Source organism: Salmo salar, chromosome ssa12, assembly GCF_905237065.1.
Source record: "Salmo salar chromosome ssa12, Ssal_v3.1, whole genome shotgun sequence".
Lineage (NCBI taxonomy): Eukaryota > Metazoa > Chordata > Actinopteri > Salmoniformes > Salmonidae > Salmo > Salmo salar.
Window position 1 is genome coordinate 25,553,568 of NC_059453.1, and position 21,044 is coordinate 25,574,611.

The 21,044-nt window shown below is 41.5% G+C and overlaps 2 protein-coding genes across 8 annotated transcripts in view; both read right to left on the reverse strand.

The window, feature by feature from the left end:
- Window positions 1–6,621, reverse strand: part of cnnm2b (cyclin and CBS domain divalent metal cation transport mediator 2b) — a 54,812-nt gene extending 48,191 nt beyond the window's left edge. The window contains exon 1 of one of the 2 annotated variants that reach the window (XM_045691172.1): window positions 4,831–6,621. In XM_045691172.1, the coding sequence (XP_045547128.1) occupies window positions 4,831–6,322 (1,492 nt within the window). In that variant the 5' untranslated portion in view covers window positions 6,323–6,621. The remainder of the gene's footprint in view (window positions 1–4,830) is intronic. The other variant, XM_045691173.1, reaches the window with a different exon arrangement.
- Window positions 6,622–8,135: 1,514 nt separating this feature from the next.
- On the reverse strand, window positions 8,136–18,354 carry LOC100286452 (arsenic (+3 oxidation state) methyltransferase). 6 transcript variants are annotated; one of them, XR_006757824.1, is made up of 13 exons: window positions 18,206–18,342; window positions 17,824–17,875; window positions 16,900–17,060; window positions 16,511–16,661; window positions 14,559–14,695; window positions 14,368–14,437; window positions 13,962–14,043; window positions 13,696–13,827; window positions 13,372–13,511; window positions 12,988–13,110; window positions 10,913–11,061; window positions 10,038–10,167; window positions 8,136–8,332 (listed from the first exon to the last, which is right to left on the reverse strand). XR_006757824.1 is itself a non-coding variant. In XM_014130731.2 (12 exons), the coding sequence occupies exons 1-11, from the start codon at window positions 18,229–18,231 to the stop codon at window positions 10,957–10,959; spliced, it is 1,179 nt and encodes a 392-aa protein (XP_013986206.2). In that variant the 5' UTR covers window positions 18,232–18,354; the 3' UTR covers window positions 9,867–10,167; window positions 10,913–10,956.
- Between the last annotated feature and the right edge of the window lie 2,690 nt (window positions 18,355–21,044).

Sequence of the window (21,044 nt, forward strand, 5' to 3'; positions counted from 1 at the left end):
CTGTGTGTGCTACTTGGGTTCATCACAAAGGGCACACGTTGACCCACTCATTAACACACTACTCCTGCTGCTTGACCACCTAATCTCCTGTATGGCTAGTAGTCTCTAAATGTCGCTAATTGTCACTGTCACTAAGTGTCACTACCAGTCGCTAATTGTCACGAATTGTTGCAATCCGACAGAAACTAACAAAGGGGTTCAGAAGTTTCCAAGGGGTTGTCTGTCTCGATTTAAAGGTCTAGGATGACGATAGTGGCTTAGGTCAAGCCACCAACCTGAACCTTAGCATGGGGGCATAGTATTAAGAACTGCCACCACTGTTTTTTTTTGTTTCTTGTGCTCCTTCTCACTCTTCAGGTGGAAGCTGGTTTACTTTACAGTTGCAGTGCAGAAAGTGAAAGCATCCTCTTCAACCACAAACAGAGCCAGCAAGAAACGGCTAATTCAAAACAGTTCATTACCTAACATTAAGAATACTCCTTGCCCTCAGAACACCTCAATTCGTTGAGGCATGGACTCTACAAGGTGTTGAAAGCGTTCCACAGGGATGCTGACCCATGTTGACTCTAATGCTTCCCACAGTTGTGTCAAGTTGGCTGGATGTCCTCTGGATGGTGGACAAATCTTGATACACACGGGAAACTGTTGAGCGTAAAAAACCCAGTAACGGTGGAGTTCTTGACACAAACCGGTGTACCTGGCACCTACTATCATATCCCGTTAAAAGGCATTTAAACCTTTTGCCTTGCCCATTCACCCTCTGAATGGCACACATACACAATCCATGTCTCAATTGTCTCAAGGCTTAAAAATCCTTCTTTAACCTGCCTCCTCCGTTTCATATACACTGACTGAAGTGGATTTAACAAGTGACATCAATAAGGGATCATAGCTTTCACCTGGTCAGTCTATGTCATGGAAAGCGCAGGTGTTCTTAATGTTTTTTCCACCCAGTGTATCTCTAAAGTATGTAGCTGTTGGAGCAGATGTGGCGGGAGGCTTTTTTCTTTCTTTCTTCAACCCAACTTCAGACGGCTGTGCAGCAACCAGCTCCACAAGAGGCAGTCAAATTAATTAACAATGACTTACAATACAAAGCACTTTGAACCGAGTGTGGTGCCGTGACTAGAGGCAGATTGACGAGAAACTTTGACCTCCCTTTCTCAGGATTTACAACCGCTCCAGAGGTTGGACGGAAGGAAGGCGAGTTCCCTCTGGAGCAGAGCCAAGAACAGGAACCCAAAGACCGCACTGGCACCTGGCCTCGTGGCCTTGCTGGGAGGCTGGAACCTGGAGGACTAGGGTTTAGTCTGACGTACCTTACCTATATGTACAATCTACAAAAAGGTTATATCTAGAACTTTAAATCTGCAGTATATAACTTTTTTGGCGAGCCAACCAAATTCACACAGAAATTGGAGTTATAGATCTGTCATTCTCATTGAAAGCAAGTCTAAAAAGTGGTAGATCTGTTCTATGTGCGCAATTTCTATGCTTCCCGTTCTTAAAGATGCACTATGCAGAAATCGCTCACCATTTCCTGGTTGCTAAAATTCTAATAGTTCGCCTAATTTCAGTTTGTGACAAAACAAGCAAGAATCGTGTAGAGAATCACTGTACCATCTAAACCGCTGTGAAATATATTTTCCATAAGCAAAAATATAGCATTTTCAGCTGTGTGAAGCTGGTGTTTAAAACTGAAGGTGAAAGAGCCAGGCTGTTGGCTTTAGTGAATGAGAGCTGTGGTGGTCGATAATGAGGGTTTTACGGGTCATGTTCTGGGATCACTGATGATGTCTAAAGGACTGGCCATAGGTCAGCAATATCCTATAATAGATAAGATAATCAATGCAGTTGCTGTTCTGTTCTGACCACCTTCTAGTCTGCTAATCATATTCATGCATTAATGAATCCATTAAGCAAATGCTAATGCATACCGTTGTCCACTATATTAATAGAAACCTAATTTGAAGTAATCACACCATGGTTTCTGTAAAGATTTTCAACACTGACAGAAAACTTCAAATGAATGTGACCAAATTAATGAATATGCATAATATGTAACACATTATACATTAGCCTTCAAACAAGGCTACTTTGACAAGCACAGTTATTTTTTCCATTAATTTACTTCGCATTAATCGGATTTTACAATAAACCAAAACCAACACTCTAGCGATTGAATAATGAATATAAAATGCCTAATTGACATTATTTCTCTGAAAAAACGGAGTTCAGTGAAATCATAGTCATATTGACTAGATGAACATGGTCACAACCAGTCTTAAAGTTAAGTATGATAGGCCACAAAGTGTAAGTAGTCTGTTTTAAGCCTCGTAATGATGTAACAACCGTAATGATGTAAAAACCGTAATGATGTAAAAAATGTAATGATATAACAACCGTAATGATGTAACAACCGTAATGATGTAAAAACCGTAATGATGTAAAAAATGTAATGATATAACAACCGTAATGATGTAACAACCATGATGTAAAAAATGTAATGATATAATAACCGTAATGATGTAACAACCGTAATGATGTAACAACCGTAATGATGTCAAAAAAACGTAATGATGTAACAACCGTAATGATGTAAAAAAAAAATGAATGACGTAACAACCGTAATGATGTAACAACCGTAATGATGTAACAACCGTAATGATGTAAAAAATGTAATGATGAAACAACCGTAATGATGTAACAACTGTAATGATGTAAAAAAATGTATGATGTAACAACCGTAATGATGTAACAACCGTAATGATGTAAAAAATGTAATGATGTAAAAAATGTAATGATGTAAAAAATGTAATGATGTAACAACCGTAATGATGTAACAACCGTAATGATGTAAAAAATGTAATGACGTAACAACTGTAATGATGTAACAACCGTAATGACGTAACAACCGTAATGATGTAACAACCGTAATGATGTAAAAAATTTAATGATGTAACAACCGTAATGATGTAACAACCGTAATGATGTAAAAAATGTAATGATGTAAAAAATGTAATGATGTAAAAAATGTAATGATGTAACAACCGTAATGATGTAACAACCGTAATGATGTAAAAAATGTAATGACGTAACAACTGTAATGATGTAACAACCGTAATGACGTAACAACCGTAATGATGTAACAACCGTAATGACGTAACAACCGTAATGATGTAACAACCGTAATGATGTAAAAAATGTAATGACGTAACAACCGTATTGATGTAACAACCGTAATGACGTAACAACCGTAATGACGTAACAACCGTAATGACGTAACAACTGTAATGATGTAACAACCGTAATGATGTAACAACCGTAATGATGTAACAACCGTAATGATGTAACAACCGTAATGACGTAACAACCGTAATGACGTAACAACCGTAATGACGTAACAACCGTAATGATGTAACAACCGTAATGACGTAACAACCGTAATGACGTAACAACCGTAATGACGTAACAACCGTGTGCACAGAAGCTGCCTGATCAAAACGTATATCGTCCCTGCTATCAACAGACAGGTGTGATAGTCAGTGTCAGATTGTGATGAAACCAAAACTCACCTTAAAATGAAAACTTTACAAAGTGAATAACTATGTCATAAAGTGTAACTCTGTGGGTGTTAAGAGAGAGGAGTTATTCATTATTCACACGACTGCATTCCAGTGGGCAGGACGAAGGGAGTTATCACCGCCATCATTCAGAGGCAATGCACACAACTTAGAGTAGGGAGAGGAGGGGATTTAAGCAGGTTCTCAAACAAGATGCCCCCACCTGATAACCTCAGCACTGACGTGGTTGTACCATTCCCATGAATGAATTTCCTAATGCAAGTCACAAACCACAGAGGGGGAGGGAGGGAGGGAGAGAGAGAGAGAGAGAGAGAGAGAGAGAGAGAGAGTGGGAACCGTGTGAACATTAACGAGGAATGGAAGTGATGGTGAAAGATAACATGAAATTCTCCCACTCCACCTTTTCTTTGCAGGAAATTACCCAAGAGGTAAAAACAAATGCACCACATCTCTGACAAAGAATGGCAGCCAGCTACTTTAGGATGCCATTCCTCCCCACCTCACCTCACCTTTTTTTTTATTGTATCTGGGATTTTTTTGTGACACCCTTCCTGATGGAGCAACACCACACTCCATCTTCCTGAAAGTCGGGTTTTGTGGTTTGGCTTAACATCTTTGTTTACACACTAGAAACAGTTGGGGCATCAAGGAGGCACCTGAAGGACAGCAGGCCGTCTGTGCTATGAGGTCATTCATGTGTCTCAGTCAAATTTTAAATGACAGTAATCTGTTATTAGACAGTAAGACACAGATTACTTGACCATCTTCCAGAGGGAAATGGTCTTTGAGCTCTCTATGATGAGCTCTCTATGATGTCATAGTATTATCATAGTAGGGGATCTGATCTGGATATTATTATGTCAAGTGTGTGACATTATACATACAGTCAAGGAACTGGGACAGTGTTGTTCCCAAAAGGCAAATACCCCCTGATTGAAGATTGTGATGTTTTCCCTAACTATAAAATGCCATAAATATGAAGACATGAATAGAAATCTACAGTGGAGATGTAATACAGTGAATTGTCTGCTTACTAATGCATAGCAACACTTGTTTCTCTTGGTTACTATATAATCAGTCTGTGTTCCGATGAAACGTCATTCTCACATTTGCAATGAATCCCTAGACCATAGACATGCCAAATGAAAGCCATGATGGAACAGTCATCCCACATTTCGCTTGAAATGGCATGATCATTTGATTGACAGGATACAGTCGGGCAAATCAAAAATGAAACCCCTCTCACCTTTCTTGAACTCCTCCAGCATGGCATCCAGCCTGGTGTCATTGAACACAAAATGCAGCTGATGGCTGTAAAACTTAGTGATGGTTTTCAGCGGCGTAGAATCATCTGGGTCGACAAACGCCAGGTCCTTCACGAACAATAGATCCACAATGTTGGACCTCTCGCCCTCGAACACGGGGATGCGCGTGTAGCCGCTCTCCATGATTTCAGACATGGTGTTGAAGTCGAGGATAGCATCACCTGGAATCATAAAACAATCTCTTAGCGGGGTCATCACGTCCTCCACAGTCTTAGTCCGTAGCTCCAAGGCGCCCTGAATGATGTTCAACTCCTCTTTGACCAGATCATTGTACGGATCCGTGACTCGGAGCATCTCCAAAAGCTTCTCGCGGTTGTACACAGTGCCTATCTCTTGGCCCAAAAGGTAATCTAGAAGTTTGCTCACTGGGTATGACGCGGGGAAGGTGAGCAGCATGAAAAACTTGGTGAGGAAAATGGTGTTGGCTCCAACGGCAAGGCCATGTCTTGAGCATATGGCTTGAGGGACAATCTCTCCAAAGATGACAATTCCAATAGTTGACATCACCACAGCTATCAGCCCAGAACCTGCAATATCATCAAATAAGATAGTTAGAGTTGTATTCACGAGCACGTTGCCTAGGAGAAGTGAGCAAAGCAGGTAATTCCCTTGGCTCCTAACTGGCTCTATCTTTTTGGCATAATTCTTCTCCATCTCTGTGCCACAATTCTGGACTATTTGGAGCTCCATTGGGTCCAGCGCCATCAGTCCCAAGTTCAACCCGCTGAACATGCCTGACAGACACAGCAACATGGAAATAAAGATGACTTGAAGCCAGAAGGGGAGCAGAAACCTCTTCTCCTCCACAACTATCACTTTAGTGTCATCTCCGTCGTGGTAAATCCAGGTGTTTTCGGTCCATGGGTCGTGCAGGCCGGCGGCGTGGTGGGCAGGTGTTGAGGTGGCGATGCACAGGTAATAAGATTTACTCCTCTCGGTTTTTCGAAGGGGTTTGACCTCGATTTCAACTACTCCCGACGTTCTGCGACTTAGAATGATGTTGGGCAAAATGATTATATCCGAGGTCCTGATACCGCAGGGATGCGCGGACGTATCCTCTTTGCTCCCGTTGTCCCCCGACAAGCTGTCGATGTCCCCGACTGGTCGGATCTGCTCGTGTTCCGTAAATGCAATTTTGGACCAGGTCTCGTTGTTTATGTTTTGCCCGTAGACCCTCAATTTGACACGAGACCGTTCACTCACTCGTAGGTAGCCCCTATCCATAAAGGAAATGTCGTCCGTGTCCTCCAACCGGAGCCCGATGATAACCGTGTCCGACTCTACCCCTCCTTCCTTGCCACTTGTCGAGGTGACCAAACAACCGCTGACAGTTAAGAAAATCATCGTCAGAGCTCGAACCCGGCTAAGTGACGCCATTTTTGCAGAGGGTACTGGGGCCGACGGCTCAGCCATGTTGATAATGGGCAACCTCCTGAATGAAAAGGGCTTTTAAAAATCAGAGCCAATCGGAGTCCGCCTTCATCTCCACCGGGGGTCGCCGTGATTTGTGCAGCATCGGGGACCCAAGCGCTTGGTTCCACTACGAGTCCGAAACTGATTACTCCTAGAGCGAACTCGTGCCTCCCCTGATGTCCCGGAGACAGACGACGGTAGCACCCAATCCAGTGCGGCAGTTGGACGGGGGCGGAGTTTTCGCCGCAGCTCCAACGAATGAAATTCCAAAACAAGCGCACCTCACGCAAAAAAGCCCAAGACACTTTCCTCGTGACTTTTTCAGATGGATTTCAGAGGCAACCAATAAATAATGAATTGGTGGGTAGATCCATAATATTTGATTTATCTGGGGGGAGTGAACGGTGCGTCATTATGCAATGTTCTCTCCATTGCAGAGGAGATCGAGAGGTAGAGGGAGAGAGTTGATTCAGCGGGCTGAATGGAATGCATGCTTTTAGGCTCTGTGACATTCTTTATGCATTTTAGATTAGTTCCTTAAGATGACCAAACAAGCAGTCACAATGCATTTTATAGCTTAGTGTATGGTATGTCTTGTAGACTATTTAAAGATGATCTGCAAAGCCTAATTGTAGGTTGACCAACCAAACCAATACAAATGCATGATAGGCATTGGAAATGATATAGATAGACAAAACGTACAGTAATTACCATGCGTAATATTAGCCTAATAAACAGATAATTACGCAAAATGCCTAGACGCATGTATAAGATTTTTTTTGTTTTTAAATACTGTAGCCTACAATGTTCTGGTGTGAAAATAATTAGTTATATCATACAAAGTGTGCAAATTCATGAATTAATCACCCATCATTAATAGGCAATTTAGCCCACGCATGATGCGTGTTATGCATGAATCACATTTCAATGGGCTACTTTCACAAAGTAGGCATTGGGCATCATTAAAAAACGGAGGGATAGGTAGAATAGTATTACAAAATCACATTGAGGTAGCAGAGTCATTATCTGTCCAATCGGGGATTATGATGACAAAGGCACGCATGTCAACTCATGGATAATAGGCCTATTCTGCCTGACATATCAGAACATGGAGCAAAGCAAATAAACAACATCAGATGAAGCACATATGTTTCTACTACAGATATATATATTTTTTCCTGTTTTCAGGTGATGGAATATTTCCGTTCTCTTCAGGGGCTGGTTGTTTATCAACAAAACCGACGCATGCACAACTATGGGGTAAAACCGACAGGGTTGACTTAGATTGTTGATAACGTGTAAACTACAGTTAGTCGCCAATATTTATTGAAAACAGAAATAAAGTTGCACCATGAACACTTGTTGTCTCTCAAATACATTGCTACAGTTGTTGGTTAGGTAGCTAGCGAATTTTAGCCATGTCATCATTGAGGTGACAGTCAAATAACCAACAACAACAAAAATACCTAGTATCCAGAACAAGATAAAACTAGCAGAAACGAGCCACCTACAATTCACCACAGGGAAGTTTCTTGTCATTTTTTGCTAGCTATCTGGCCATCCAGAACCATAACAACACATGGACTTCTGCGCCTTTGAAGCGCCCGCAAAGTTTTCTAGACGTTGTCAGCTAACTAGTCTATAGGTGTTATGACACTGGACGTAGTTGTAGCAGGGATTGTGTCCAACAGTGCGCAGTTGGGCTGTAGACGCTGTAGACGCGCACCCACATCTGATTGGAGCAGTGCATCTCTGAGATTGGGTGCTCTCCAATAGGCGAACAGGGGAGGGTCTTTGAATAGCCTACATATTTGAATTTGGAATCAGACGTCAATATGTGCCAATGTTTATTTAAAATGTTCATAAATGCTAAAGAGCGGTGTAAAGGTAGAAGTGAAAACACACAAATATTTTTTCTCAATGTTGTGCATGCCTCAGCAATTGATCTCTCTCGGTGTCTTTTGCCCGATTGTAGGCTGTCTTTATCCAGGTGTCCTTGTATCCCTGTTCCTGGAAGCGGGAGGACAAAGCAGCAGTGTTAGTCTCACATAATGACATGGATGAGCAGTTCCTACAAATTCTCTAGAACTGGCTAATGGGCAGCGTAGGCCTACGTGCTAATCGACATTGTAAGGTCCGCATCACCGAACACACGTCATCCATTCGTAGAAACAATCAGCAGTCTCGTGTCGCCAAGCGCAGAATTCAATCAGGACATTACAACACTCGATCAAGTTCATCGCGATAGAGAAGGTTCACATGCCCCTTAGGGATGATAACTAGTAAAACGATAATGCTTCTTGATCCACTACCTGGACACTGTCTCCCCTAGGGACGTAATGAGGAACTCGATCTCTTTTTGATTTAAAAACATTTAGGCTACTGTATAACGGCCATGTTTTGTTTTGATTTATTTGTATCAATATTGTTTTGCCTTTGCACACGTCACGGGAGCATTTCGCTACACCAGCAATAACATCTGCTAAATATTTGTATGCGATAAAATGCTTTACAAAATATTATGAACACCTGCTCTTCCAATGAAATAGACCAGGGATGTGCAACTGGCTGCATGCGGCCCTTTTGTAGGCCTGCGGATTATTATTATTTTTTTTACCTCAGTCGGGGTCTCAACATACAGTTAAGAGTTAGAATAATAGTATACACAAGATGCAATTTCGAAATTTGGTTGTGCATCAGCAGTCACTCAGTTACCCCATGTCAGCTCCGTTTGTTTGATTGTTAAATGAGTCTAGTGGCCAGCTATCTAAACGTGTTGTAAGCATGGTCGAATTACCGACCGGCGTAGGGCACATTGATCATCAGTTAAACATTTGCCTCCACACTATGACAAAATGTGTAGAATAGCAGGAAATGAGCTGTTAAACGGCAACATGTTCTCTACGGCCAATGGCAAAACGTGCAGAATTGCAGGAAATGAACTTTAAAACATATATTTTTTCTCTTCAGCTATCATGAGGGTGGCTGCTAAAATGTTTTGCCCGCAAGGTGGGGAGGGGGTTATGCATGTGGGTATGCAGACCAGTGGAGGCTGCTGATGGATTATGGCTCATAATGATGGCTGGAACAGAGCAAACGGAATAGCATCAAACACCTGGAAACCATGTGATACCATTCCACTGATTCTGCTCTAGTCATTACCATGAGCCCGTCCTCCCAAATGAAGGTGCCACCAACCTCCTGTGATGCAGACCCACTAGCCACTGCCACTCATGACGAGTCAAAGTTTCCCATCCTTGACATAGAATCCAGATGAAAGCTATGATCCCTTATTGATGTCACTTGTTAAATCCACTTCAACCAGTGTAGATGAAGGGGAGGAGACAAGTTAGAGAAGGATTTTTAAGCCTTGAGACATAGATTGTGTATGTGTGCCATTCAAAGGGTGAATGGGCAAGACAAGATGCCTTTGAACGGGGTATGGTAGTAGGTGTCAAGAACTGCAATTATGCTGGTTTTTCACACTCAATAGTTTCCTGTGTGTATCAATAATGATCCACCACCCAAAGCACATCCAGCCAACTTGATTTGATGTTGATTTACTAGGATCCCAATTAGCCAACGCCAATGGCGACAGCTAGTCTTACTGGGGTCTGACAGACAATAAAAAAAGTCTTTACAGACAAAAGACAATTTACATACATCTAAAAACATGAACATGTAGTGTGTGTGTGTGTCTGTCAGTTACACATACATGTCAGTACATATACACAACAAGTAGAAACTTGACACAATGGTGGGAAGCAGTGGAGTCATGGGCCAGCATCCCTGTAGATCACTTTCAACACCTTGTAGAGTCCATGCCGAGATGAATTGAGGCTGTTCTGAGAGGGGGTGAAACGCACTATTAGGAAGCTGTTCTTAATGTTTTGTACACTCAGTGTATATCATGTCGACCTATGATTCTGTCTAAATGTATTGTCTAATATGTATACCTTTGTAAACATGGTATATAAAAATATATTGTCAACTGTGACTTGATTGCTAACCAGTTGTCTAATTGAAATGACTAATTGTTGTTCACTTGAACTTGTATGAATACAGACTGCAGGAGTTTCCTCACAAAGCAGACCCTTGAAAAATACCTTGTCGAAACTTTGGGTGTTTATGAATGAAATGAAAATACTAAGAATATAACTGATATCCCAAGTGTGCTTTCCCCTGTGGATCAGTGGAGGCTGGTGGAAGGAGATATAGGAGAACGGGCTCATTGTAATGGCTGGAATGGTATTAATGGAACAGAGTCAAGCGTAGTTTCCATATTAGCGATGTTTGATACCGTTCCATTCATTCCATTTCGGCCATTAGAATGAGCACATCCTTCAATAGCTCCTCACACCAGCCGCCACTGCGGTGGATATATTCTTTTGCATTTCTCTCCCACACACCCATCTTGAAATCTAAGGCCTACTTCATTAAAGAGAGACACACTGACCACTTCTTCACTGCCGGGAATGTGTTTGGATTATGACAATATTAACACAGTTATACAATTAATACATGAGCCTAATTTAAGGCTTGGCAAAAATCCATAGTTTGACATGAATTACAATTATTGTTCATTCATACACAGTATAATCATTCTCTGTCTCTCTCGTATCTTGGGTACGCCATCACTTGCAACAGGATGACTCTGCACCACAGCACCCCCCTGTGGCAGAAGAGACAGTTGCACTCCCCAGCTGCAGCACCAGTTCAAAGGGATTCACCGTGCCCACCTGCAATGACACACAGCATGACAGACAGCACAGGGTTTCCCTGGAAATCACTAAGAAACACTGCATGCCATATTTACACAACGTCATGGTTGTGCGTTATGTAATAACCTTATATGATAATAACCCCACTATCTTACAAGGTTAGGGTCCATTCCATATAACCTCCAGTCCATTCAGCAATGTATTTGAAGTGAATTACAGAGAAATACCATTTAAATAATATGAATCACATTTATTACATATCAAACTCCATGTTGAGTCATATTATGCAACAGCTGTCAGCGACCCTGGATCGGTATTTGTGACTATGCAATACGTTTTTATCTGCCATTAGTTTATCTTTTCACCGTTTGCCTGAAGCTGTAGCTTGTAGATGCTGTAGCTTGTACAAGCTGTACATACTTTCCATACAGTTTATTATTACGGCATGAAATCATGACCTGGGCCCGTATCCACAAAGCATCTCAGAGGAGGAATGCTGATCTAGGATCAGTTTTTGCCTTTTATGTCATTATAAGATAATATTATATGGACAGATCCTAGATCAGCACTACTAGACTGAGATGCTTTGTGGATACAGACCCAGATCTGTTTGCCCTTTGAGTTCACTTGCAACAGAGAGTCTAAAAGGTAGAGATAATAATCATCTAAACTAGAGTTAGGAGCAAACTAAATAAAGTACCTGGTAACTAGCTTTGGGACACAACACCTATTGTCTCTCAGTAATGGGTTACCAGTAGCTTTGGGACACAACATCAGTAGTCTGTGTACTGGTTGGACTCCCTGAGTTGTGCCTCGTTCTGGTGGTTGGCGACGGAAAATAACCATTCCACATTATAGCTAGCTACACCCCAAAAACCTTCCTGCCAACAAAAGCATAGGTATAATCTCTAGGAACTCTACTTACCAAACATAAAGTGAAATAAGTCCCTCGCTATCAAATAAACATCAGAATACAACTTTTACCCGAACCTCACCATATTCCTTCCAAGTTTGACCCCTCCCTTCACACAAGACTTCCTCCCACGAAATCTACCACTGTTCACACAGCAGGAATATGATGCGGTTTGGACAAAAGTTGGATTCAGATGTTTATTTGATAGCAAGGGAAACATTTCACTTTATGTCTGGTAAGTAGAGGTCCTGGAGATTATACAAATGCTTTTGTTGACAGGAAACTTTTGTTGTTGTAGGTAAAGCCGTCTACAATGTGGTATGGTTCTTGTCCGTCGCCATCCACCAGAACGAGGCACAACTCAGGGAGTTCAACCAGCACACTGATGATGTGTCCCAAAGCTACTGGTAACCCTTTACTGAGAGACAACAGGTGTAATGCATTATGATGCGGTTATAATACTGTGTATAAAGCATTGTAAAACTTGTCACGACCAAGGCATAACTGAACACCCACAGCCTGAAGAATGTGTAGGGAGTATGAAAAGGTTCAAACTGTAGGAAATAATCAAACCAAATATAGTCCTCAGTGTGTGTGTGTGTTTTGTGCTTGCGCTAATGTGTGTATGTGGTTTCAGTGACCATGAGGGACCATGATAAGAAGACATTGAGACATTCCATTGGCTGACGGGAGGATATGCATTCCTTCCTGGTTAAAGGTTCCCAGCAGGACTTTAACGCAGCCTAGTTGTGACTGCAACACATCTGCTTGACCTTGGTGTGTGTGTGTGTGTGTGTGTGTGTGTGTGTGTCTGTGTGCGTGCGTGCGTAGGGGCCAATTTGGAATTCACAGTGGGAAGGTGTCAGTGGATGTGTCATGAACTTTATACACACACATCATGACATTTATACACACACATCATGACATTTATACACACACATCATGACATTTATACACACACCCTGCAACCACATCTAAAACTCAGAGTATTATGACACATTAGGTGCAATTGTCCCAGTATTGGTACAAACCTTGGGTTTCTTTACACTACATCCAGCAGGTACCCCGGGCGGTTGGAAAGTGAACTCTTCAGCAAACCTGGAGTGGCTGAGGATGCTGGCCACCTCTCCATCCACCTCCACTACCTCGTCCACCTGGGGGAGACACACACACACACACACACACACACACACACACACACACACTGTATAATACACTCCCGTGGAAAACACACCGGGCACAGATCTAGGATCAATATGAATCCAATATAACTGTATTTGACAAACTGCTACATAGGAAATGTGTTTTCCGCTCTGCTTTCAACTTCCCCATTCAACACAAACATACTCATATTGGAGAGGAGCAAAGCCAAACTCCATTTGGCAGAAAAACACAAAACAGTATCTTGTACAAACCTTGAATGTGTACTGAGAGTCAAACTCCAGACTCTCCTCAAAACCAGTGATGTTGCCATTGTATATGACCAGAGAGCCTTTGTTAGAGATTTTGGGGATCTTGAAGAGACGGTAGGTGGCAGAGACAAACTTGTAGTCACCTGTAATTCCAGAGGAAATATCAACGTTTTGAACAGTCAATCTTAAAAATGTGGGGTCCCATGTATCAATGCTATAGACCCAGTATGTTATAACAATGTAACCGCTATATGGTAACTTATATGGTTAAGAGCTGATGGAAAAAATGTCACCGTCTCATGTTTAAGACGAGTTAACACATCTCACCTAGGATGGCCTCCAGTTCCATGTTGTTCACGGTGATGACATTGGCCGTGACCAATCGCGGGGGGCTGAATCCCACCTCCTGAGCCAATCGCACTAGGTCCTCCCACCAAAGCGCTCCGCCTAAACACTCCCCTAACGACAGCATTAACATCTACAGTTCACCTAGGTTATTAACTGTTGATGGTACAACAAATATAAATAGCAGCTAGAACCAGTCTAAAGCAGTGTGAAATGGAATACAGAAGCTGGTTAGTAGACATACATACCACACAGGACTTTGTGATTCTTGATGTCATCGGAGAGCCTACTGCTACTATAGACATCACTGAAGTACAGCTCTCCTCCATCCTGACAACCAGAGAAAGTAGCAAACATCTTTAGTATGCAGGCTTAGAAGAAGCGAACGAAAGAACGTGAAAGGAGGATACCTAGTCAGTTTTACAACGATGCAGTCAACTGAAATGTGTCTTCTGCATTTCAATGTTAAACTAGCAAGGATTCTCTTTCTTATTAATTACTTTTCACTGACACGTTTAAGTACAGTAACAGCATTTTACTTCTAAGGACTGGAACATGACATGGACCTCCCTTACAAGCTTGAAAGGGTTCATTGAAGTTTTGTTGGATGTAATTACCTGATTTCTACATGATACAGTAAAGCACACAGTGTACCTTCAGCACGCGGTAAGCATCACTCAATACTTTTCTCTTGTCTGTGGACAAATTCACCACACAGTTGGATCTGTCGCACAACAAAAGGGGCAAATAATGAACCCTCACCGTACACTATTCACTATGATATTACTGTAAAAATGAACTGTAATCTTTCAAGGGTAAACAAACAACCAACAATGGCATCTTACATGATGATATCGAAGGAGTTCTCCTTGAGTCCAGCCTCCTTTAGAGCCTCGATGTTGCCCTGAACAAAATCCACATTGGGCTTCTCGTATCCAAACTCCTGCGTGTGGTGGTCCACGTACTTTCTGGCAACCTCAAGCTATAAAGAAAGAAAAACGTGTGTTCCCAGGACCGAAATACAGCACTCCAAAACAAGAACAGAAAAAAGGGGAATTTGGCTTGCACATACATACAGTGGCTTGCGAAAGTATTCACCCCCTTGGTATTTTTCCTATTTTGTTGCCTTACAACCTGGAATTAAAATAGATTTTGGGGGGGGTTGTATCATTTGATTTAAACAACATGCATACCACTTTGAAGATGCAAAATATTTTTTATTGTGAAACAAACAAGAAATAAGACAAAAAAACATTGTACAGCCACCTTTTGCAGCAATTACAGCTGCAAGTCTCTTGGGGTATGTCTCTATTAGCTTGGCATATCTAGCCACTGGGATTTTTGCCCATTCTTCAAGGCAAAACTGCTCCAGCTCTGGATGGGTTCCACTGGTGTAGAGCAATCTTTAAGTCATACCACAGATTCTCAATTGGATTGAGGCCTGGGCTTTGACTACGACATTCCAAGACATTTAAATGTTTCCCCTTAAACCACTCGAGTGTTGCTTTAGCAGTATGCTTAAGATCATTGTCCTGCTGAAAGGTGAACCTCCGTCCCAGTCTCAAATCTCTGGAAGACTGAAACAGGTTTCCCTCAAGAATTTCCCTGTATTTAGCGCCATCCATCATTCCTTCAATTCTGACCAGTTTCCCAGTCCCTGCTGATGACAAACATCCCCGCAGCATGATGCTGCCACCACAATGCTTCACTATGGGGATGTTGTTCTCGGGGTGATGAGAGGTGTTGGGTTTGCACCAGACATAGCGTTTTCCTTGATGGCCAAAAAGCTAAATTTTTGTCTCATCTGACCAGAGTGCCTTCTTCCATGTATTTGGGGAGTCTCCCAAATGCCTTTTGGCGAACACCAAACGTGTTTTCTTATTTTTTCTTTAAGCAATGGCTTTACTCTGGCCACTCTTCCAACAAGCCCAGCCCTGTGGAGTGCATGGCTTAAAGTGGTCCTATGGACAGATACTCCAATCTCCGCTGTGGAGCTTTGCAGCTCCTTCGGGGTTATCTTTGGTCTCTTTGTTGCCTCTCTGATTAATGCCCTCCTTGCTTGGTCTGTGAGTTTTGGTGAGCGGCCCTCTTTTGGCAGGTTTGTTGTGGTGCCATATTCTGTCCATTTTTTAATAATGGATTTAATGGTGCTCCGTGGGATGTTCAAAGTTTCATATATATTTTTTTATAACCCAACCCTGATCTGTACTTCTCCACAACTTTGTCCCAGGCCTAGATTGCACACAGGTGGACTTTTACATTTACATTTTAGTCATTTAGCAGACGCTCTTATCCAGAGCGACTTACATTTCATTTCATACATTTTTTTTTCTCCGTACTGGCCCCCCGTGGGAATCGAACCCACAACCCTGGCGTTGCAAACACCATGCGTTGCAAACACCATGCTCTACCAACTGAGCTACAGGGAAGACTTTAGCTAATTATGTGACTTCTGACGGTAATTGATTGCACCAGATCTTATTTAGGGGCTTCATAGCAAAGGGGATGAATACATATGCACGCACAACTTTTCCGTTTTACATTTTTTGGAAAAAGTTATTTTTTTCATTTCCCTTCACCAATTTGGACTATTTTGTCTATGTCCATTATATGAAATCCAAATAAAAATCCATTTAAATTACAGGTTGTAATGCAACAAAATAGTAAAAATGCCAAAGGGGATGAATACTTTTGCAAGGCACTGTAAACAAGCACCACAAAGTGTTGTGTTCAGCAATTGCCCTTTATGATATTAAAAACATTTTCATTGAATGGTCACCACCACACCGTTGTGTACCTGATCCTCATTCATGTCGATGCCTGTGACATGGCCCTTCTCCCCGACCAGTTGGCTGAGCATGTAGCAGTCTTGCCCACTGCCACTGCCCTGGTCCAGCAGCCTGCAGCCCTCCAGACACTCTGGGACCACCAGCCCACACCCATAGTACCTGACAGAACAACAGCAGGTCAAAGGGCTACATGGTGAGTGAATTGAATCAAGTTGAACAGTTATTCATGGATGATTCAATGATCTGACGGATGATGATGGACGATCTTATTCACAACAATCGTACCCTTAACAATCTACAGGCAGACACAGACCGACAGAGACAGAAATACACACAGACATGCAATCATGTGTGAAAATAACTTCTGTTACCACTGATGTTATCAAAATGTCATTACATTGTAAGTACAATGTCACAACAGTGAACCCACTTGGCTCTGACTTCAGGATGGATCTTCTTCAGAGCCTTGAGGACGAAGGCTGGGATGGCCTGAGACGGGGCTAAGCAGGCATTACTCTTCAGGTCAGACGTTTTCTTCAGGGTCTTCCCATAGTCGTCCTGAGGGAAGGTTAAACATGCCTACAGTATCAAGAGTTGTGATGAAAGTCTTACACATTTTTACCTGGCTGCATCTCATTCCATGATTGTCAATTTCAGGTTAATGTTCAACTTCATTAATTCAACTAGGCTATCAGTAGCCGTAAGCATACTGCCTGGACATACTGTGATGAATGTACAACACATTAGGAACACCTTCCTAATATTGCGTTGCACCCCCTTTTGCCCTCAGAACAAACTCAATTCGTCAGAGCATGGCTCTATAAGGTGTTGAAAGTGTTCCACAGGGATGCTGGCCCATGTTGACTCCAATTCTTCCCACAGTTGTGTCAAGTTGGCTGGATGTCCTTTGGGTGGTGGACCATTCTTGATACACACAGGAAACTGTTGAGCGTTAAAAACCCAGCAGCGTTGCAGTTTTTGACACTCAAAACGGTGCGCCTGGCACCTACTACCACACCCCGTTCAAACAAACACCCTCTGAACGGCACACAATCCATGTCTCACTTGTATCAAGGCTTAAAAATCATTTTCTAACTTGTCTCCTTCCCTTCATATACACTGATTGAAGTGGTTTTAACAAGTGACATCAATAAGGGATCATAGCTTTCACCTGGATTCACTTGGTCAGTCTATGTCATGGAAAAAGCAGGTGAGCCTAATGTTTTGTACACTCAGTGTATAAACCTACTGTACTAGTCAGCAATGGGCTACAAATATATGTAAAATGTACGAACAAAATTATACTTTAACTTTGTCATACCTTGACATCCACATGAATCACTGAATCAACGAAACAGCATTTCCCACATCCCCTATACAAATTTAAGACATGCAATTTAGCTATAGTTAAATTAACGGACAGACATTTTCACAACAGAAAAAAACATGGTCAAGACAAACATGTCAAACAAGACCTTGTTACAGTAATCTGCAAGTATATTGTCACGATAGGCCATTGTAACGATGTCGCGATTGTAACGAGTCGTGGGAAACAGTTTGGTCTTTCACTTTGCACAATCTGAAAAATTGTAGCATATGCTGGCTGGATTGTGTGACAACAATTGTAGAAAGAAATGACACCGCGAGGGGCATGGCCAACAACTTGAACAACACATCTACAACTAACACTTGTGGAAGCTTACCCGTGTTCTTTCTTGCAATCAGCCATTGTGGTCCAAATGTCCCTAATTATTACATAAATCTAACATATAAACATTGGAATCGAAGTTAATTTGACATGACCTGTCATAACAAAATGTTGACTTCCTGGTTCTCTGTACCGCCCTCTATCCTTCAAATTAAAAGTCTCTTTCAAAATAAAATGTTAAAACCGGTTTAACGCTCTTGTTGTGTTCTGGTCGAATTGGACCGATTTACAAGTTCTCTCTCTCTCTGAAAAAAATGTAGTTCATTTAATCTGATTGTCATAAGATTCCATGACTTTGTCCACACAGGGCATCTGAACACACAAAATACATTTTGATCATTTTCATTACATTTTGGGTGTTTAACTTTTTGGTGTTCACGGTCAAAAATGACCGATCATTAGAAATAAATGGGTGAAACTACAATCAGTGTCTATATTTGAGTTCAGGCACATGCGCATTCATCAGCTGGTCACACTTCCTCTCCCAGACCCCCACATGCATGTGTGTTTGAGCATGCACATGCGCACACACACACACCTCACTCCCCTTCTTGGCTTCCATGGCAACCCCCACAAAAACCTTTCACATCTTCCCCCATATGTTGGCATTCTCACAAACAATCACAACATTGTTTCAATAATATAACTTTTTTTCGCAGCTCTGGCATATAAAGCTTTTTTGAGGCATTGCTCACAATTCATTCTGTGGCAGCACAATGACCAAACGATATACTGTATGTGAGGCTCTTGATCATATCTTTGATCATGACACTGGTGAGGAGAGAGGCCAGGAAACTGACAGTGAAGATGCATTACAGGAGGAAGAGTCAGAAGTTGAAGACAACACAGAATATGATCCAGACCAAGAGACAACCGACGTGGAACAATTCAGTGATGAGGAAGAGGGCCCTGCTGAGGTTGTTGTTACATTCCGGTCAAAGAATGGGAATTCATCCCCACCTGAGAGGAGAGGTCAGCTGTCAGCTGAAAATGTTATAAGGATGATCCCAGAGCCAACAAGATGCGCCATATCCCGGGTTGATGACATAAATCCTGCTTCGAACTGTTCCTGACAGAGTCAATGGAAACTATAGTGATAAACATGACCAACTTGGAGGGGACATGCGTTTTCAAAGACAACTGGAAGGAGGTAGACCAGACAGACGTCCAAGCATACATGGGTCTCTTGATTTGGCTGGCGTGCTCCAGAAACTAATCTACCACCAGTTGATGTGATAAATGGCACAATATGTTTCACCTGAGTATTTGTTATAGTCAAAATAATCCATTCATTAAGCTTTTTATTACTCAAAAAACAGTTGTATGAGCTCAGGTCAATGAGGCCTACAGGCCATAAACAGCAAATAGAAGTTCAAAACTTGTAATGTTCACAAGAACTTAAGTTGATTAAAAGTTCTAACAACATTAGGTGATAATATATGTATTATAATCAGCTATAATGGGGCGGCCATTTTGGATCGGGAACACAGAATTAACTAACATGAAACGAACAAAACAGGAGGGTTAATGGAGCAAATTATGTTACAGATAGTATAATTTCTTATAGCACTGATTTTCAACTCACCTCGTCCATTTGATTAAAATGCAGCTTTCAAATCATTTATCAATTCAGCACGTGTGGAACACAAACAAAGAACACAACATTACAAAAAAAAGTATTACTGGTTTACATTTATTGAACATGTGTCAATTTTGCTGCTGTAATAAAATGGCTTACGAACAAAAGCCAGAAAAATGTGCACAACCACCTTACATCCCGTGTGGAAACAGCATAATATCTTTGGCATGATGTCCATTATTCACAATACAATATTATCACATCATTCAATCTGTGCATTGAGTTCCCTGTATCTTCACCTTCACACTTTTGATTGATTGGAGATTGAATGTTTCATGAGTACAACAATTCTATACTCAACAAAACAATAGTAATTTATTAAAATAAAATAGAAATGAGTCATTCACTAAGTAAAAAACGAATGATTGTAGACTGACATTTTGCTATGACAGATGTGAAAGTAGCTAGTTTGGTTCAGAAATGCGTTGTATGATATTATAATACACAACTTTCCAATATGTCGATCAAAAGCTTTACATCCGTCCAAAATGCACAAGTTTACCTTTGTTGTACCACAATTATAGAATATTCTATATGTTTATACAAAATGCACAATAGGCCTATATAAAGCACTTACGGTAGCTTGGTTCTCGTAACTAAACAACGTTTTTTTTTTGTACCCGTTTCTCCTACGGACCTGTAAGTTTCACTAATGCACAATCATTGCGAGCTATCGCAAACATGACAGTTTTTCAGAGATGCACAATTCAATCATGTAATCAATATCTCTGAGAAGAAGAACCAATCACGTCCTAGACACCGATAGAGGCCCATACTGTATGTGGTAAGTTTTGTGTTTTTACCCATGTAGAATTCATCTCAACGACACATTAGAAAACCATCCTTTACAAAACAAATAGTAACTGATTCAATGTAAAATAAAAATGAGGGGGGAAAAAAAAGACAGGATTCGCAGATAAAAAGTTCTATGTTTGATTAATGTCTTTGTCTCCATTATTAGAGTTACATATATTTATGTGCAAAATAAAATGATTGTGTCACACGAAATGTGTTAATGCACTTGGGTCCCTGTGACAACAGGGTTGTAGGAGAGTAAAAAACCATAAGGCTAAAGGTCTTATGCGAAACAGTAACATTCACACGCATTGTTTTGCGTCAGGCTCTTCCTGTACAGTATACTCCGAGTCAGTATTCATGTCATAAGAATTAATTCCCCTCGACAACACCCACCAAT